Source organism: Ovis canadensis, chromosome 24, assembly GCF_042477335.2.
Source record: "Ovis canadensis isolate MfBH-ARS-UI-01 breed Bighorn chromosome 24, ARS-UI_OviCan_v2, whole genome shotgun sequence".
Classification (NCBI taxonomy): Eukaryota; Metazoa; Chordata; class Mammalia; order Artiodactyla; family Bovidae; genus Ovis; species Ovis canadensis.
Window position 1 is genome coordinate 26,629,592 of NC_091268.1, and position 20,313 is coordinate 26,649,904.

Here is a 20,313-nt window from a genome sequence, read left to right on the forward strand (position 1 = left end):
AAGATCAACTTATTGAAATTTTTCATAATTGCCAAATTCGCTCTGGGCTTTCTACTACACAGTTCTAATCTCTGTGTGGAGAATGGAGAAAAGAAAAGGTATCAAGACATCAAGCGAAGCAGGGTCAGCGAAAGAGCTAGACTTTGCTTTTTTTTTTTTAAGACTGAGTTTTTAAATTAAAATCTGTTATTAACTGGGTCACACATTAACTCTCTGCTGAAAAAGGCATAAGGGATACAGACAATGGCCAAGGGTCCCGACTAAGATTCTATCATCTTCTGCCCTTGCAACTCCAACGAAGTATCAGGTGAAAGAAAGTGAAAGTCGCTCAATTGTGTCTGACTCTCTGTGAACCCATAGACTATACAGTCCACGGAATTCTCCAGGCCAGAATACTGCAGTGGGTGGCCTTTCCCTTCTCCAGGGGATCTTCCCAACCCAGGGATCCAACCCAGGTCTCCCATATTGCAGGCGGATTCTTCACCAGTGAGCCACCAGGGAAGCCCCAAGGTGAATCAAGGGGAAGACCACTTTCTACATCCCATGGAAGTGATGAAATTAACTATCCTCGGGCAGAGCGAATGAAGACGGGAAATAACAGTGCCGCTTCACACCTGTGCAACTGCCCTGCCCTGAAAACTATTTATTTGTCCTGGCTATTGACAACTTTTCCAGATCATACAAAGACTTTTTTTCTCTTTTTTTTTTTGAGCTTCAAAAGGAGAAACAGAATGCATCCGTTTCTAGGGCAACCTGAGCTCGGAAGCTCAAGGCTTTGATTCACAGAGAGCATCCCTACACACGCGGTGGCCCGTTATATAGTAACACCCCTCCTCCTCATTTACCTCATCCCATTTAGAAATTAATGCCACAATGTGAGATGATTGTTGATGCTCATTATTAAATCATTTATTCATCCCACACAATGATTCAGAATTATTCATTAAGCTTGCTGGAAGGAAGCTGGGTGTTACCTTCAAGTGGTGGTTTAAGGAGGGGTGTGCTCTTTAAAAGGATATTTTATAACAACACAATTATCATAATTAAAAACTACCCTGATATTCTGATGAGCTTTTGACATATTTTTGAGGACTGGCATTTTAGCACATGGAGATAAATGAGACTGAAATAGTATTAGGGAATAATATTGCTGTGGGGGATAAAAAAGCTGGAGGCAGTATTAAATACCATCTGTCATCATCACCCCCAATTTGATCACGGTCTTTAAGTTAATGAATTTCACAAAATGTCATTTGAACTGCTGGCTTTCCGATATGAGTTCCAGAATCACGTGGCCGTGACCTGAGCTCCTGCATCAATGAGTCGTGGGGGCCTGCATTCCCCATAGCAGCCCACCTACCTGTGCTCCCAAACCCAGTAGGCCACGCAGGCTGCCACGGAGCTGTGACTACATCTGATCTCTCTCTCTGCCCAGCGGTGCCTGCGGCTTGTTCTGAGTTTGAAAGGTCATTAGGCAAAGGGCCTGGTTTGGGAAGCCACGCCAATTGGCAGGTGGCTGCAGGAAGGGCACCCTTCTTTCTGCTTCTCCCTGGTGGAGCAGGTCTAGGGGAAGACTGCAAGGCCAGTGACCAAGAAAAGCAGCCTGTTCACACATGAAGGGGTTGCCTGGTGGAACAGCAAGGGGCCACTCGGGAAGAGAGCAATCAACTGCGAGGTGAGCCTGGAAAGTGAGTATGGGGGTCAGAACACAGTCACACGCATGGCCTCACCCAAGACGGAAGGACCAAACTTACAACACTTGCCTGACACTTGAACACACCACGCAGAGGCTGCATGCAGGAGCTCCACAGAGTGGGACCTGGCCCTCCAGCAGGCACGTCGTGGGTGCTAAACAGAGAAACGAGCTGGGTTGATCAGCTCCTGGGCCGGTCGGCCACTGAGGGAAGGAGCCTGAGGCAGAGGTTCAGTTCTTCTCTCATTCCACAAACACCAATGAAGCATTCATTACGAGCTAAGACCTGGGCCAGGCCTCCCCTGCACTCAGGGAGCTCCGAGTCTAGGGGGCTTCAACACCTACAAATGCATTGGAAACAAGGGAAGCTGGAGAAGAACCCAGTGGGTGGGGCTGGGGACTCCTTGTGCAGAAGGTGAGATGGCATTGGCCTGATGAAATGGAAGAGGCAGAGACAGTGGTGAAGGGTGAAGTCTTATCCTAAGGGTGAGGGGCCTCAGAAGGGTAGATGCTGTGGGGCTACACACCCGTCTGGCTATAGGTGGAGAATGAGCCAGGATGGAGCAAGAGTGGGCCAGGAACTCAGGACTATTGCTACAACCCAGATGCCAGGCAGTGGTGGCCTAAAGAAGCGGACAGGCTGGAGAGATATTAAAGAGGCAGGAATTAAGGCACAGGAGGTATCAGTCTTCCTGGGCAACAAGGCCCGAAACTAGAGGTGAATCCACCAGCGTTCCTGTGCCCGATGCCATTACGAGCTGATAAGATTATTAACAACAGCCAAGATGTAAGAAGCAACTCAAGTGCCCAGCAACAGATGATTCGATTAAGAAGATGGGGCATATACATACACAAATGCGCGTGCGTGCGTGCGCACACACACACACACACACAGAAACAATGAAATATTACTCAGCCATAAAAAAGAAACACTACCCTCAGCAGCAAAATGTGAATGACGCTAAAGACTATTACGCCCAGTGAAATAAGTCAGAGGAAGACAAATACAATATGATATCATGTGTACGTGGAATCGAAAAAATAATACAAATGGATGTATATGCAAAACAGGAGCAGACTTACAGACACAATAAGCAAACTTGTGTTACTTCCTGGGGAAAGAAGAGGGACAAATTAGGGGGTATGGGATTAACAGAGACAGACCACTATATGTGAAAGGAATAAGTAATGAGGATACACTGTATAGAACACGGAATTATATCCAATATCCTGCAGTAACTTATAATGCAGTATAGGCCCCCAAAATACTGAATCACAATGTTATATACCTGAAACTAACACAACATTGTAAATCAATTATACTTCAATTTTTTTTTTTTAAAAAAGCAAGTAAGAAAATTAGTTCGTCTGCTCTGTCTCGTGCTTAGCAAGATCATAACCTTGATTATGACTTGACCTTCCATGTTGTTCGGCCTACAGGGAGAGACTGCCCTGCTGGGGTGAGGGGGACGGTTTCAGCCCTGCTCCGAATTAATACAATGCTGTTCTGGTGGTGCATCAGTCTCTGTGAGCTGGGGCAATTGGAGCCCACCCCTGAGACACAGACCAGCTCTGGGTGCACCGTCAAGCCCTCCCTGAGCTCAGGGGAGCTGCAGCCCTGACGCGCGAGGAGGCTGGTGCATCCCAGACTCAGTGCCACCGTCTGGGGTTCCTGGTGGGCAGGCAGCAGGCTTTCCTCGACCTGTGAGAGTTGGGGGGCGGGGCTCCCTCTTTGGAAGTGTCTCCACTCTCAGTATCTGGGGGTGTTCGTGGGCTGCCCGTGCTCGTCCTACGAAGGATGAGAAACCCAGAACCACACGCCACTCAAGGGTGTGGGTGCCAAGGACACAGGACAAAGAGCAGCCACGGGGATGGCATTCGCATGGCTTAACATTTGATATGAGAGGGATCGTTTCAGTGGCATGAAGGGCTCTCGCTGGCATCACTCTCTGTTACAAAGCAGTTTCCGCGGGGGTGCTGCTGCCATCTTGACACTTCATTTCCTTGTCATCAGCAACGGTTCTCTGCACCAACTCAAGCATGGCAGAAAATTTCAAAGGCCTTAATAGAAGTTTTCCAACTTCATCTCCATGGAACAGTTGGAAAATGTCGCCAATTATGCAAGCTTTTTGTAAAATGTCTCGAAAAGAGAGAAGGGCCTATTGTCCTTTCTGCAAGTAAATGTGAACACATTTAATGCTCAAAGATGAAAAGAGTGTCAGGAGTTGTTTTTTTTTTTTTTCATGTCATAAAGGCTTTTATTGTGAGGTAGTGTTTTTATTTTTCCCTTCTTTCTCCTGATCTTATTTTATCTTAATTGGAACATAACTGCTTTACAATGTTGTGCTGGTTTCTGCCACACAATAATGCGAATGTGTCATAATTATATGGGCTCAGATGGTAAAGAATCCGTACGCCAACGCAGGAGACCCTGGTTCAATCCCTGGGTAGGGAAGATCCCCTGGAGAAGGGAATGGCTACCCACTCTAGCATTATTGCCTGGGAAATCCCATGAACAGAGGAGCCTGGTGAGCTACAGTTTATTGTGAGGTAGTATTTTTATTTTTTCCCTTTTTTCCTGATCTTTTTATTTTAATTGGAGGATAACTGCTTTATAATGTTGTGTTGGTTTCAGCCATACAACAAGGTGAATGAGTCATAATTATAATTCCTTCTTGAGCCTCCCACCTCTCCAGGTCATCACAAACCCCAGGCTGGGCTCCCTGTGTTATATAGCAGCTTCCCACTAGATAGGGATTTTTCTTTTTTTTTTTAATGAATGTTTGCTACTGGGTTAGACCACTTCCTTCTCCTTCAGTTCAGTTCAGTTCAGTCACTCAGTCGTGTCCAACTCTTTGCGACCCCATGAACTGCAGCATGTCAGGCCTCCCCGTCCATCACCAACTCCCGGAGTTCACCCAAACCCATGTCCATCAAGTTGGTGATGCCATCCAACCATCTCATCCTCTGTCATCCCCTTCTCCTCCTGCCCTCAATCTTTCCCAGCACCAGGGTCTTTTTCAATGAGTCAGCTCTTCTGAACACCCAGGACTGATCTCCTTTAGGATTGACTGGTTGGATCTCCTTGCAGTCCAAGGGACTCTCAAGAGTCTTCTCCAAAACCACAGTTCAAAAGCATCAATTCTTCAGCGCTCAGCTTTCTTTATAGTCCAACTCTCACATCCATACATGACCACTGGAAAAACCATAGCCTTGACTAGGTGGACCTTTGTTGGCAACGTAATGTCTCTGCTTTTTAATATGCTGTCTAGGTTGGTCATAACTTTCTTTCCAAGGAGTAAGCGCCTTTTAATTTCATGGCTGCAATCACCATCTGCAGTGATTCTGGAGCCCAGAAAAATAAAGTCAGCCACTGTTTCCACTGTTTCCCCATCTGTTTGCCATGAATCCTTCTCCCTACACTCTAGCAAATAAAAGAATGTATTTAAATTTTAGAAGGATTTGATGAAGTACACTCTTGGAAGGATCTGAAAGGAGGCATTAGGGCCAAAACAAGAGACATAACAGTTGTCACAACTGGAATCCTGCCAAGTCACTGGTGATGCAGGGAATGAGCTGAGAATGCGCCACTTCTCAGGAAAGGAAAACTGCAGGGGCTCCCGGGAGGAGAAATGAGCTGTGCGGGCTGGTGAGGCACAAGGTGCCGACGGCGCTGGAGATCGATCGTGGTAGGGCATCTTCATTTTGTGTGTGTGTGCCTGCACACGAGTACCCGTCATGTGCATGATTAGCTTGAAATTCATAGCAGGGTAAGATTAAACTAAATAGATTTCTTCACCTACTTCTGGAGGAGAACTCGGTCCACCTCATAAAGGAACAGGGATGAGGCTCCCTGACCTGCTCTGTAGCCACATCCCAGGATTTCCCTGGGTTACGTCTAATCCCGGTAGGAAGTGTGGCTCTTAAAACATCGTCTGCCCCTGGGCAAATTCCTGCTTCCCAGAGCAATAAGAAAAGATAACCCTGGCCCCTGCCTTCGCCTGGGGCACCTACAGCCACACTCACACACCCCTCCCATACCCCCAGCCTTCAGGGTCTCCATTCTCAGCAGTGAGCAGTTACAGTTCAGCCCTCCGCTAGCGGGCTGCTCTAATGCAGTCGGGGTGTCTTTTCAGCGAAGCGTCACAGCCATCCTGTGAGAACTGCCTCCGCTGTTCCTACTTGACAGACAAGGAAGCTGAAGCTCGCAGGCTAAGGTCGCGCGGGCACCAGTGGCAGAGCTGGGTGACAACCCAGTTCAGTCCAAGGCCCCGCCCTCTCTCCCCTCGGCCTGGAGAAGGATCTGGACGCCTCGTCTCCAGACCAGGCTCTCCCCCCCGCCCCGCCCCCCCCCGCCCCCTCCCCGCAGCCCTGGGCCTACCTGCCTCCACGAACTTATCCGCCATCTCCTTCCGCAGGGCCTTCGTGAGGTTGAAGTAGTCGTCGTCCTCGTCGATGCTCCGCAGGAAGAGCGGGATATGCTGGAAGACCACCGCGTGCCGGCAGGTGCGCTGTCTCGCGGTGCGCAGCTGCTGGTCCAGCCAGTGGTCATGCTCCTGCTTCAGGGCGGGGCACCTGGAGGCGTCGTACAGGAACTGGGAGTTGAGAACGAGGAACAGGACACCCCCGACCCAGAAGCTAAAGTAGTCGTCTCCCCAAGTCCGCTGGAACTCTGCGATGGTCTCGGGGGTGGGGACGTTGCCCACGTCGTGGTTGCCGCTGACCACCACCAGCGGGATGTCTCTGTCCACGGTCCTGAGCACCCGCTGCAGGTCCTCTGTCTGTTCCTTCCGCCAGGGCCTCCCTGCAAGAGAGGGCCCTGTTCTGAAACGGCTGAGGCTGTTCCTGCCTTTGCTAACATCAAATAAGAGAGTAATCTAGAAATCCACTCAATGGGACCCATGGAAACTACAAAGAGCAGTCATGCTAAAAACAAATCAATATGTGAGGTGGGGAACCTCTGTCCCCCTTCCCGTGGACATTCAGCAGCTAGGTGGCCACCCGACCCAAGGTTGCTGACTGAGCTGATGGTACAGGCTCATTCTAATTGTAAATATTAGTGAAGCTGAATTTCTATCTTTTATTTATAAAATAAATAGAAATAGTTTCTGCCCTGCTTCAAGGGGTCATCAACTGCACCCCTGAGGTGTGTGGACACAGTTGTGAATGCTAACCTCCAACAACAGGTATTTACGTTTTCTTTTTTTTTCACAATACACATGACTCTGCAGACTGTGTGACCACCTTTATGGGAAAATTTTTGAATCCAAATGGCTACATCAACTGGCTTGTGCATCCTGTCAAACCTCCCTCTTACGGAGGAAGACGTATTTTATATTCTACTGACAGTGTCTAGGGGCTTCCCAGGTAGCTCAGTGATAAAGAGTCTGCCTGCAGTGCAGGAGCCGCAGAAAGATGCAGGTTCGATCCCTGGGTTGGGAAGATCCCCTGGAGGAAGGCATGGCAACCCACTCCAGTACTCTTGCCTGGAGAATCCCATGGACAGAGGAGCCTGGCAGGCTACAGTCCACAGGGCTGCAAAGAGTTGGATACAACTGAAGTGACTTTCCACGCACACATGCACACAATAGTGTCTAAGAGTGCAGAGGCTCAGTGCCCTAAGGTGAAGCACATTCCCCCTGGGACTCCAGAGTCATCACGGAGATGACTGTTTGGACAAAGAGTGAGGTTCCCCACTTCCTCAGCTTCCTGGCTTCCACACTCCCTGCAATAATGTTTTAAAAGCCTTAATAAATGGGTTTTGAAATGACCAATTTAACCTCGGATCTGTTTCTTTTTGTGCTAATATATTCAACAAATATTTATCGAGTGTATTTATAATATACACGATGTGTAAGGTACTGACTTAGTTACCTGGGGGTGAGGTATGAGTCAGAGACATAAACCCTTCCTTTCAAACTGGTCAGTCAGATATTCTGTCAAGTAAATTACAGCAGCACATCTATCTGTATCAGATATTACTAAAAGTGATTGAGAAAACTAGAGTGGGGAAGGAACAGAATTCCTGATAGTTCTCAGGTTAAAAGACAGCAAAAGAAAAACAGTGAAAGAAAGCAACCCACCTTCACAAGGGATGATTAAAAACTCACCTGAAAAATCCTGCCACGAGCAGATGAAAATTATACCCCACATTCCATTTCCATCATGAATTATAAAGAAAGCAGAAAAATCTTTACAAAGCAATTACAGCTAAGATCATAAAGCAGAAGTATAGTCTAGAAGGTCAGAAAAAAGGCAAATGTGAAATAGGAACTGCTAGAACTCAGAGCCTGTTGGGCTACTGACCTCCATGGGGTCACAGAACAGTCAGACATGACTTAGAGACAGGCAGACAGACAGACAGACAGACAGAGAGAGAGAGAGAGAACCAACTCAGGCAAGAAAGGGAAAAGACAAAGTCATTTCAGCAATTACAACCACAAGGAGATCAGCAGTAGTGAACTTCCCTTTGCTGTTAGGTCGCTAAGTCATGTCTGACTCTTTGTGACACTATGGGATTTCCCAGGCAAGAGTACTGGAGTGGGTTATCATTTCCTCCTCCAGGGGATCTTCTCAACCCAGCGAATCAGACCCGCATCTCCTGCTTGGCAGGTGGATTCTTTACCACTAAGCCACCTGGAAGTCCTGAGATTCTCTTTACGGCCAAGTACAGGCCTGCTTTTCTAAATATCCCACGACAGTATGCAAAGAATGCGCATTCTCTAACTGTTGAACGTGGAATCCCTCGTATTTCCACTCAATCAAATGTGTCAATGGGGTGATTCAAATCTTCTATGTCATTATTCTTTGCTTTTGGCCTATTGAATCTATATCAGTTTCTGAAAGATTTGGTTAGGTCCCACTGTAATTATGGATCAATCCATTTCTCCTTATAATTTTGCCAAGTCTGGTGTTCACTTACTTTTAGCTATGTTGTTAGATGCTTCAGAGTTCAGAATTCCCATATCTCACAGAAATATTTTTATGTTTAATCCTAATAAAATACATTAAAAAAAAAAGAAACAGGTAGATCTATATTGATGTTCTGGAAAGATCTGTAATATAAATTAAATTAAACAGGAAAGACATAGAGGGGTAAAACTTACACACGTTTTAGAAAGGCTTATACATATTCATTATCTTATGGATAGAACTTTTCCAGAGATACAAAGGAAACTATTAACTCCAGTTAAAGCTAGGAAACAGAATTGGGAAGTGAAGGAAACTTTCATATTTGGTTTAAAACCCTTTATACTATATTTTGAAAGTTCCTTCCTTTCTTCCTCACTTTTTGCAAGCTTATGTATCATTTTCATTTTAAAAAAGAATTAAATTTTAGGGCTTCCCTGGTGGCTCAGGGGTAAAGAATCTGTCTGCCAATGCAGGAGACATGGACTTGATACCTGGTCTGGGAATATTCCACATGCTATGAAACAACTGAGCCTGTGCCTGACAGCTATTTAGCCTGTGCTCTAGAGGCTGGAACTGCAACCACTGAGCCCATGTGCTGCAATTACTGAAGCCTGTGTGCCCGAGAGCCTATGTTCTGCAAGAAGAGAGGCCACCACAATGAGAAACCCTCACATCACAACTAGAGAGTAGCCCCTGCTCCCCACAACTAGCAGCAAAGACCAGCACAGCCAAAAATAAGTAAATAAATTAAATTTTTTTAAAAATTAGAATTTTAAAAGCTTATTATTTTCATTTTTTTTTTTTTAAATTTTAAAAAATCCTTAGCTCCGGGATCCTAAGGAGGAAAGAAGATTCGGGGGAGGCCAGTCAGGTGGCTGTATTTCCAGTGGATCCCAATCTTGGGGTGAGTGGAATTTTCTGGAGAAAGGCTGGCTGACCCACAGTAAGAGCTCAGGTGAGGAGAAGAGCAGATCCTGCCTGGCAATGGGGACCAGGAAGCCTCTCCCTCGGTGGTGCTGGGGATTTGCCTGTAGCCAGCATCTGCCTCGTCACTAGTCTGGCCTGACCCTGAGGCTCCTGATTTGAAGAGGCCATTGACTGACGTTGCTTCCTTAGCTAACCTTGGACTGTGCTGTGTTGATTCTAATGCCCTCTAATACCCCAATGGTCAGCTCTTTTACCAAGTGAACAGACCGCTGGTTCAGTTCAGTTCAGTTCAGTCGCTTAGTCGTGTCTGACTCTTTGCGACCCCATGAATTGCAGCACGCCAGGCCTCCCTGTCCATCACCATCTCCTGGAGTTCACTCAGACTCATGCCCATCGAGTCCGTGATGCCATCCAGCCATCTCATCCTCTGTCGTCCCCTTCTCCTCCTGCCCCCAATCCCTCCCAGCATCAGAGTCTTTTCCAATAAGTCAACTCTTTGCATGAGGTGGCCAAAGTACTGGAGCTTCAGCTTTAGCATCATTCCTTCCAAAGAAATCCCAGGGTTGATCTCCTTCAGAATGGACTGGTTGGATCTCCTTGCAGTCCAAGGGACTCTCAAGAGTCTTCTCCAACACCACAGTTCAAAAGCATCAATTCTTCGGCGCTCAGCCTTCTTCACAGTCCAACTCTCACATCCATACATGACCACAGGAAAAAGGATGAATCCTTTATGACTTTGAATGGGATAAACCATCTCAAAAGGACTCTATGAATCAAGAGCAATTTATCACTACTTTTCATAACCTATTTCCTAAAAGCCTCCAAAGCCACCACAACTGTCTCCTTTCCACTGACTTGGGGATATTTTCTGATGCTCAACACTAGCCAATATTTACTGAGTGCTTACTCCAGGCCAGGCACTGTTTTAAAAACTGTTCGAGTATAAACTCAGTTGACAATCAGTGAGGGACTTGAACTTGGAGCTCCAACCATGAGTGTGGGCTCTCATTACAGCATCCTGATCCACAGGATGAGGACTTTATAAACACTGGAGTACAGAATCTCTTCCATTCTTGATTTTCAAAAGACATTTTATCACAGTGCTTTACACACAGCCTAAGCCAGACACAAAGAATGTTTAAGCAGCTAATGACCATGCACAGAGAAGTTCAAAGTGAGCACCTCAAACAAATGACTTGATTCAAAACTTGGAAAGGAGGCCTTGTCTAGAAAGCAATTTATAGTGAAGAGATTTGAGTTATATATAATAATAGGTATACTTCAATTGGAGAAGGCAATGGCACCCCACTCCAGTACTCTTGCCTGGAAAATCTCATGGATGGAAGAGCCTGAATATACATAATAATGGTGTCTGTTTGTTTCCAAACTTCAGAAGGATGCTGCTCTTGGACAATCACAAATAATCCCCAATAACCTGTTAAAACACATGAAGGCCATCTTCCCTGGATCCCCTCAATCAGAAACGAGTCCCTCAATGGATAAAGAAGACGTGGTGTGTGTATATACACACACACAATGGAGTATTACTTAGTCATAACACAGAATGAAATAATGCGATTTGTAGCAACATGGATGAAAACAGAGTGTCATACTAAACAAAACAAGTCAGACCAAGAAGGAGAAATATCGTATGACATTCCTTATACTTGCAATCTAAAAAGAAATGACACAAATGAATGTACCTTCAAAACAGAAATACTCACAGACTTAGAAAATGAACTTGTGGTTGCCAGGGGGAAGGGATGATTAGGGAGTTTGGGAAGGTCATGTACACACTGCTTCGTTAAAAATGGATAGTGAACAACGACCTATTGTATAGCACATGGAACTCTACTCAATGTTATGTGCCCGCCTGGATGAGAGGGGGGCTGGGAGGAGAATGGATACATGTCTATGTATGGCTGAGTCCTCCAGCTAGCCACCTGAAACTATCACAACATTGTTAATCAGCTATACCCCAATGCCGCCTCTTATCCTTATCCATCAGAGGACAGACATAATGAAAACCACAATCACAAAAAAATAACCAAACTAATCACATGGGTCACAGCCTTGTCTAACTCAATGAAACTATGAGCCATGCCACGTAGGGCCACCCAAGAAGGACGAGTCATGGTGGAGAGTTGTGTCAAAATGTGGTCTACTGGAGAATGGACTGGTAAAACATTTCGGTATTCCTGCCTTGAGAACCGCATGAATAGTATGAAAAGGCAAAAAGATATGACACTGAAAGATGAACTCCCCAGGTCAGTAGGTGCCCAATATACTACTGGAAAAGGGCAGAGAAATAGCTCCAGAAAGAATGAAGAGACAGAGCCAAAGCAAAAACAATGGCCAGTTGTGGATGTGACTGGTGATGAAAATAAAGTCCGATGCTGTAAAGAACAATATTCAACGGAAATCTGGAATGTTAGGTCCATGAATCAGGCAAATTGGAAGTGGCCAAACAGGAGATGACAAGAATGAACATTGAAATGTTAGGAATCAGTGAACTAAAATGGACTGGAATGGGCGAATTAAATTCAGATGACCATTATATCTACCACTGTCGGCACGAATCCTTTAGAAGAAAGGGAGTAGCCCTCATAGTCAACAAAAGAGTCTGAAATGCAGTATTTGGGTGCAATCTCAAAAATGACAGAATGATCTCTGTTTCCAAGGTAAACCATTCAATATCACAGTAATCCAGGTCTATGCCCCAACCACTAATGCTAAAGAAGCTGAACAGTTCTATGAAGACCTACAAGATCTAGAACTAACACGAAAAAAAGATGTCCTTTTCATCATAGGGGACTGGAATGCAAAAGCAAGAAGTCAAGAGATACCTGGAGTAACGGGCAAGTATGGCCTTAGAGTACAAAATGAAGCAGGGCAAAGGCTAATAGAGTTTTGCCAAGAGAACACACTGGTCATAGCAAACACCCTCTTCCAACAACACAAGAGACAGCTCTACACGTAGACATCATCAGATTGTCAATACCAAAATCAGACTGATTATATTCACTGCAGCCAAAGATGGAGAAGCTCTATACAGTCAGCAAAAACAAAACCGGGAGCTGACTGCGGCTCAGATAATGAACTCCTTATTGCTAAATTCAGACATAATTTGAAAAAAGTACGGAAAACAACAAGGATATTCCAAAGGAAAGTGAAAGCAATAGTCATTCAATTGTGTCCGACTCTTTGCAACCTGAAATTCTCTCACTTTTTCTTTGATCAAATGGATATTGGCAACTTGCTCTCTGATTCCTCTGCCTTTTCTAAATCCACCTTGAACATCTGGAAGTTCTCAGTTCACTGGAGTGGGTAGCCTTTCCCTTCTCTGGAGAATCTTCCCAACGTATTTAGGTATGACCTAAATCAAATCCATTATGATTATACAGTGGAAGTAACAAATATATTCAAGGGATTAGATTTGATAGACAAGAGTGCTTGAAGAACTACAGATGGAGGTTTATAAGACTGTACAGGAGGCAGTGATCAAAATCATCCCCAAGCAAAAGGAATGCAAAAAGGCAAAATGGTTGTCTGAGGAGGCCTTACAAGCAGTTGGGAAAAGAAGAGAAGCAAAAGGGAAAGGAGAAATGGAAAGATACCCATCTGAATGCAGAGTTCCAAAGAATAGCAAGGAGAGATAAGAAAGCCTTCTTCAGTGATCAATGCAAAGAAATAGAGGAAAACAATAGAATGGGAAAGACTAGAGATCTCTTCAAGAAAATTAGAGATACCAAGGGAACACTTCATGCAAAGATGGGCACAATAAAGGACAGAAGCAGAAGATATTAAGAAGAGGTGGCAAGAATACATGGAAGACCTTCATGACCCAGATAACCATGCTGGTGTGATTACTCAGACATTCTGGGGTGCCAAGTCAAGTGGGCCTTAGGAAGCATTACTATGAACAAAGTTAGTGGAGGTGATGGAATTCCAGTTGAGCTATTTCAAATTCTCAAAGATGATGCTGTGAAAGTGCTGTACTTAATATGTCAGCAAATTTGGAAAACTCAGCAGTGGCCACAGGACTGGAAAAGGTCAGTTGTCATTCCAGTCCCTAAGAAAGTCAATGCCAAAGAATATTCAAACTATCACACAACTGTACTCATCTCACAAACTAGCAAAGTAATGCTCAAAATTCTCCAAACTAGGCTACAACTGTACATGAACCAAGAACTTCTAGATGTTCAAGCCGGATTTTAAAAAGGCAGAGGAACCAGAGGGCAAATTGCCAACATCCACTGGATCATAGAAAAAGCAAGAGAATTTCAGAAAAAAACATCTACCTCTGCTTCATTTACTATGCTAAAGCTTTTGACTGTGTGGATCACAACAAGCTGTGGAAAATCTTTTAAAGAGATGGGAATACCAAACCACCTTACCTGCGTCCTGAGAAATTTGTATGCAAGTCAAGAAGCAACAGTCAGAACTGGACATGGAACAATGGACTGGTTCCAAATTGGGAAAGGAGTATGTCAAGACTGTATATTGTTACCCTGCTTATTTAACTTATATGCAAAGTACATCATGTGAAATACTCGGCTGGATGAAGCACAAGCTGGAATCAAGATTTCTGGAAGAAATATCAATAACCTCAGATACGTAGATGACATCACACTTACAGCAGAAAGCAAACAGGAACTGAAAAGCCTCTTGATGAAAGTAAAAGAGGAGAGTGAAGAAGTTGGCTTAAAACTCAACATTCAAAAAATAAAGATCATGGCATCTGGTTCCATCATTTCATGGCAAACTGACTGGGAAATAATGGAAACAGTGACAGACGTTATCTTGGACTCTAAAATCACTGCAGATGGTGACTGCAGCCATGAAATTAAAAGATGCTTGCTCCTTGGAAAAAGAGCTATGACCAGCCTAGACAGCATATTAAAAAGCAGAGACATTACTTTGCTGAAAAAGGTCCATCTAGTCAAAGCTATGGTTTTTCCAGTAGTCATGTATGGATGTAAGAGTTAGACCATAAAGAAAGCCGAGCACCAAAGAATGGGTGCTTTTGAACTGTGGTGTTGGAGAAGAATCTTGAGAGTTTCTTGGGCTACAAGGAGATCAAACCAGTCCATTCTAAAGGAAATCAGTCCTGAATATTCATTGGAAGGATTGATGCTGAAGCTCCAATACTTTGGCCACCTGATGCGAAGAGCTGACTCATTGGAAAAGACCCTGATGCTGGGAAAGACTGAAGACAAGGAGACGACAGAGGATGGGATGGTTGTATGGCATCACCAACTCAATGGACAAGAGTTTGAGCAAGTTCCAGGAACTGGTGATGAGCAGGGAAGCCTGGCATGCTGCAGTCCATGGGACTGTAAAGAATAGGACACGACTGAGCGACTGAACTGAAATGATACCCCAATACAAAATAAAAAGTTTAAAGTTTGAAGAAAAAAAAAGAAAAAGATGAGCCTCTCTTGTGCAGCTTTTTTAGGACTTTCTGTACCTCCACCTGGAAGCAATGTGTTGATGTGGAGCCTATGACTCTTGGGTTTGGACCTTGGCTCTTGCCCTTTACAAGAGCCTTGTGTGGCCTTGACTGAGTCACCCAGGTCCTCTGAGCCTTGGCCTCATCATGTGAGAAATAGGAATGAAAATTCCCACACCTCAGGGCAGCTGTAAGAATTCCTACCATATTGATTCCAGCCTTTGGTACAAACAGGTATGCAAAATGTTATCTGTCTTCCCTCTAGCCTCAGACCTGAATGTATTATTTCTTCCCTCTTTATCAGTAACCCAACTGTGTACACATAGCAATCAGTGTATCATTTTTTGGTACTTCCCTGGAGGTCCAGTGCTTAGGACTCCATGCTTCCACTGCACAGGGCATGGGTTCCATCCCTGGTTGGAGAACTAAGATTCCAGAAGCCAGGCAGCGTGGCCAAAAAGGGGAAAGAAAGTCATTTCTGAAGGAATGAAAACATTCTCCAGGAATGTGAATAATTTTTAGGTAAGAATTTCAAAGTGAAAGAGTAAATTCTAGATGGTAAAAACCCAAGTTGAATGAAAACATCTGCATTTTGCTAAACACGCTCATTTGTGGATGTCAGAATTTTCTTTAGGGTCAGAACAACAACAATACCTTAGAATTATAGCACACCTTAGCACAGCTTCCTAAAAAAGTCATTATATTGTAGCAAAGCCCAAAGCCAAACCTCAGGAGCACCAGGATGAGAAAAGAATGGAAGCCTGGCCAAGGATCTAGAGTGCCTGTGAGATGCTTATTAAGCAAGGCTCTGTGCTTTACCAAGAAGACAGGATGTGAGGGAGAAAAACAAAAGACGCTGGCGAAGGAAGAACTGAAACAAATGACTCAAAGAGAGAAGGAGAAGGATTGTTCTGGGCTGGAACTGGATGAGGGGCATCTGCTGAGAAGTGGGTACAGAGACCCACTGAGCGAACAAGACACCGGAGGTCAGCACACACCTGCTGCATGAGAAGGGCAACTCTGCATGGGACTGGCAAGGGCAGCGTGGAGAGCTAAAGTGCGCTTAAAATACCGTTCTTGAAAGATTAATGCGATAAATTAAAATTAAACCAGGAGGTAAAGAATGTTATAAAATTGATAACAAAATACTATTTATACCATTTATTGACTTCGAATTTTTAACATGATGTGGTACTATGACATGTTTAACTAATTATTGTCAATATTCATCAAAGAAGAGATTATCTTGCTGTCTTCAGATCAGCCTTAAAATACATTGATAAAACCTCTGAGCTGAAGAGAAATAGACATCCTTTACTGGATAAAAGACATCCATAAAAAACCTAAAGCCAACATATACTTAATGCTTTATGACTAGGAACCAAGCAAGAATGTCTGCCTTCACCACTTGTGTGCAACATCATATTGGAAGTGCTAACCAGTGTGGTATGGTAAGAAAAAATAAATAACAAGCACACAGATTGGAAAAGAAGAAATAAAACCATCTGTTCTCAGAAGATACGACTGTCTCCATAGAAGAATCCCAAGAAATCTTGAAAGAAAAAAGCCTCTCAAAATTGATAAGGGAAATTACCTTGGTTATTGTATGAAAAATCAACATATAAAAATTAACTGTATTTCTATATACTGGCAATGAAGAAATGAAGGTATAAGTAGAGGGATTTAAGAGATATTTAGGAGGTATAAACTAGAGGAATCTTTGCTGTATTGACTACACGAAGGAGAAGGATTCAAACATAATTCCCAGACATCTGAGCAAGTAGAAGGTTAGCCATGTCATTTATTGACATGGAAAAGACTAGGGAAGAAATAGATTAGAGATAAAAATCAAAAGCTTTTTTTCAATATAAAAGTTGATGTATTGGTACAGGTAACATAAGAAAAAATAGACAAATTAGACTACATGACAATTAAAAACTTTTGTACATCAAAAGACATCAACAGAGTAAAAAGGCAACCTATGGAATGGTAGAAAATATTTTCAACTTATGTATCAGATAAGGTACAATATCCACTATATATATATATATATATATATATATATATATATATATATATATATATATATATATATATAAAACTCCTAAAACTCAACCACAACAAACAACCTGACACAAGAGTAGGTAAAGGACTTAAGCAACACCTTCAAAGAGGATGTAAAAATGGGCTATAGACCTGTGAAAAGATGCTCAACGTCACTAGTCATTCAGCTCACTTGCTCAGTCATGTACAACTCTTTGTGATCCCATGGATTGCAGCACACCAGGCTTCTCTATCACCAGCACCAATTTTCATAGTGGCATTATTTGCCATAGTTAAAACATGGAAACCCAAATGTCCATCAGTGAATGAGTTCAGTTTAGTTCAGCTGCTTAGTCGTGTCCAACTCTTGGCGACCCCATGAACCACAGCATGCCAGGCCACCCTGTCCATCACCATCTCCCAGAGTTTACCCAAACTCATGTCCATTGAGTCGGTAATGCCATCCAGCCATCTCATCCTCTGTCATCCCCTTCTCTTCCTGCCTTCAATCTTTCACAACATCAGGCTCTTTTCAAATGAGTCAGCTCTTCGCATTAGGTGGCCAAAATACTGGAGTTTCAGCTTCAACATCAGTCCTTCCAAAGAACACCCAGGACTGATTTCCTTTAGGATGGACTGATTGGATCTCCTTGCAGTCCAAGGTACTCTCAAGAGTCTTCTCCAACACCACAGTTCAAAAACATCAATTCTTCAGTGCTCAGCTTTCTTTATAGTCCAGCTCTCACATCCATACATGACTACTTGAATTGGAATGTGGTATATACACACAATTCAGCTTTAAAAAGGAAGGAACTTCTAACATAAGTTACAACATGGAACAGTCTTGAGGACATTATGCTAAAGATAACTTGCCAAGGACAAAAAGACAAATATTATGATTCCATTTATATACTGGAGTTGGCATTTCAAGCCAAAGCACAGGTAGGCTCTGAATTTAGTCTGCCTCTGTGAGGGGTGCCCTTTGCGCAGAATCCCTTCTCAGCCTCAGTTCTCTAGCCCTTAAAATGGAAATTTTATCACCTCCTTCATGGAGATGCATAAGATAAGTGAGATCATGCCTTAAGTGCCCGATGTGCAGTATGAGTTCACCGGCCTATCTCTGAGCCCTAACCCTCTCCCCACCCAGCCCTCCCAGTAATAAGGCGAGGAGGAGGGGTGTGAGACCTCAGGTCATCTTATATCTCCCTGGGGTCCTCCTCATTCTCAGGCTTAGGCCCCTGGCTCTGCTGCTGTCCCCCGAGCCGTGCAGGAAAGGACAGCACACATGCGCATGCTGACACCCTGGCACATGAGTGGGGAGACCAGCCAGCTCGCTTTTACCCAGCAATTTGTGATGTCTGGAGGCCCCAAGGCACTGGTGAAAGATGGACGAATGGATGGACAATGCTAAGACCCCGGTACTGAGGGAGAGCCCTGCCAGAGACAAGAACTTCCAATGCCAGCCCCCAAGACTTGTGGAAATACCATCACAGGTGGCCCTTTGTCACATGAAGGTTAGAGCAATCACATTAGGGCATCTACTAAACAGTTAATATCATGAACCGAAACTCTATGCAGGGCCCAGTTAGAAATGAATTCATTATATCTAGTGTCCAAGCAATTCCATTTGTAAGAATTTATCATACAGAAATATACTCCTGCACAAGACATGACTATTCACTGTAGTAGCATTTGAAAAGTGAAAGTGTTAGCCCCTCAGTTGCATCTCTTTGAGATCCCATGGACTGCAGCCCACCAGGCTTCTCTGGCCGTGGAATTCACCAGGCAAGAATACGGGAGTTGGTAGCCATTGCCTCTCCAGGGGACCTTCCTGACACAGGGATCAAACCCAGGTCTCCCACACTGTAGACAGATTCTTTACCATCTGAGCCACTGGGGAGTATCATTTGAGAAGATATAAAAACGTGAAATGACTTAAATGTTCATCAACAGAGAGTGTGTCCTTATGGAATAGAGAACAGGTAAATGTGTATAATATAAATGTATATTTGTATATAAATATGTAATATAAATATATAATAAACAGGTAAGTAAATATATACTGCTAAGACTTGTGAAACTATGGCTTGGGCAGAGAAGTTAGGTGAAAACAGTTAAATTGCAAGAACTAGTATATGTAATTCTGTTTAAAATAAGTCAATAATTTGTATATTCAGAGAAAAACATTTCTGGAAAAATATGGACAAACTATTAATAGTAATTATCTGTGGAGGACTGGAATGACAGAAATCATTTCAGTTTCCTGTGAAGTCTGAATTCTTATAATGACCATGAATTACTTTTATAATCAGAAAAACAATCAAGACATTTAAAACATAACAAATGCATTAGAATTAGATCTTGTTGAGTAAACAAATATAACTTTAATGGGAACAAATATAAAACAAATGACAAGGCCAAAGTGTAAGACAAGTTCGTCACTCTCAGAAAGAAAGTAGAGAAAAGACCAGGAAGGTGCTTTATAAAAATTATTATTTTTTATTTCATATAAACAGAATCTAACAATATGTGGTCCCGAGTAGCTGCCTTCTTTCACTTATCAGTATTTCCAAGGCTCATTCATGTTCTAGCTGGACAGGACTCCATTCAGGACTCCATTCCTTTACTGCTGAATGATATTCTATTGTATGGATATACTTTGTTGACTTTATCCATTCATCAGTTGAGGAACATAAGGACTATTTCCACTTCCTGGCTAGTATGAGTAATGCTGATTTAAACGACTATAAACAAGTGTTTGTGTGGACATATGCTTTCATTTCTCTTGGGTATTTCTCTAGGAGTGAAACTGCTGGATTATATGGTAACTGTATTGTTAATCATTTAAATAACTGCCAGACTATCTCCCAAAACATCGTTTTACATTTTACATTCCTACCAGCAATGTACAAGGGTCCTAATAATTTACAATATTTACTACAGTCTATTTGGTCAGAGCCACCCTAGTGGGCATAAAGTGCAATCTCATTGTGGTTTTTATTTGCATGTACCTAAGATCATGGCATCTGGTCCCAGCACTTCATGGGAAATAGATGGGGAAACAGTGTCAGACTTCATTTTGGGGGGCTCAAAAATCACTGCAGATGGTGACTGCAGCCATGAAATTAAAAGACGCTTACTCCTTGGAAGAAAAGTTATGACCGACCTAGATAGCATATTCAAAAGCAGAGACATTACTTTGCTGACTAAGGTCCGTCTAGTCAAGGCTATGGTTTTCCCAGTGGTCATGTATGGATGTGAGAGTTGGACTGTGAAGAAGGCTGAG

At 43.5% G+C, this 20,313-nt stretch overlaps 1 protein-coding gene across 1 annotated transcript in view; it reads right to left on the reverse strand.

Moving 5' to 3' along the window:
* CPPED1 (calcineurin like phosphoesterase domain containing 1) overlaps positions 1-20,313 on the reverse strand; it is a 133,478-nt gene that overhangs the window by 29,508 nt on the left and 83,657 nt on the right. The window contains exon 3 of the mRNA XM_069571290.1: positions 6,075-6,497. Coding sequence (XP_069427391.1) covers positions 6,075-6,497 — 423 coding nt within the window. The remainder of the gene's footprint in view (positions 1-6,074; positions 6,498-20,313) is intronic.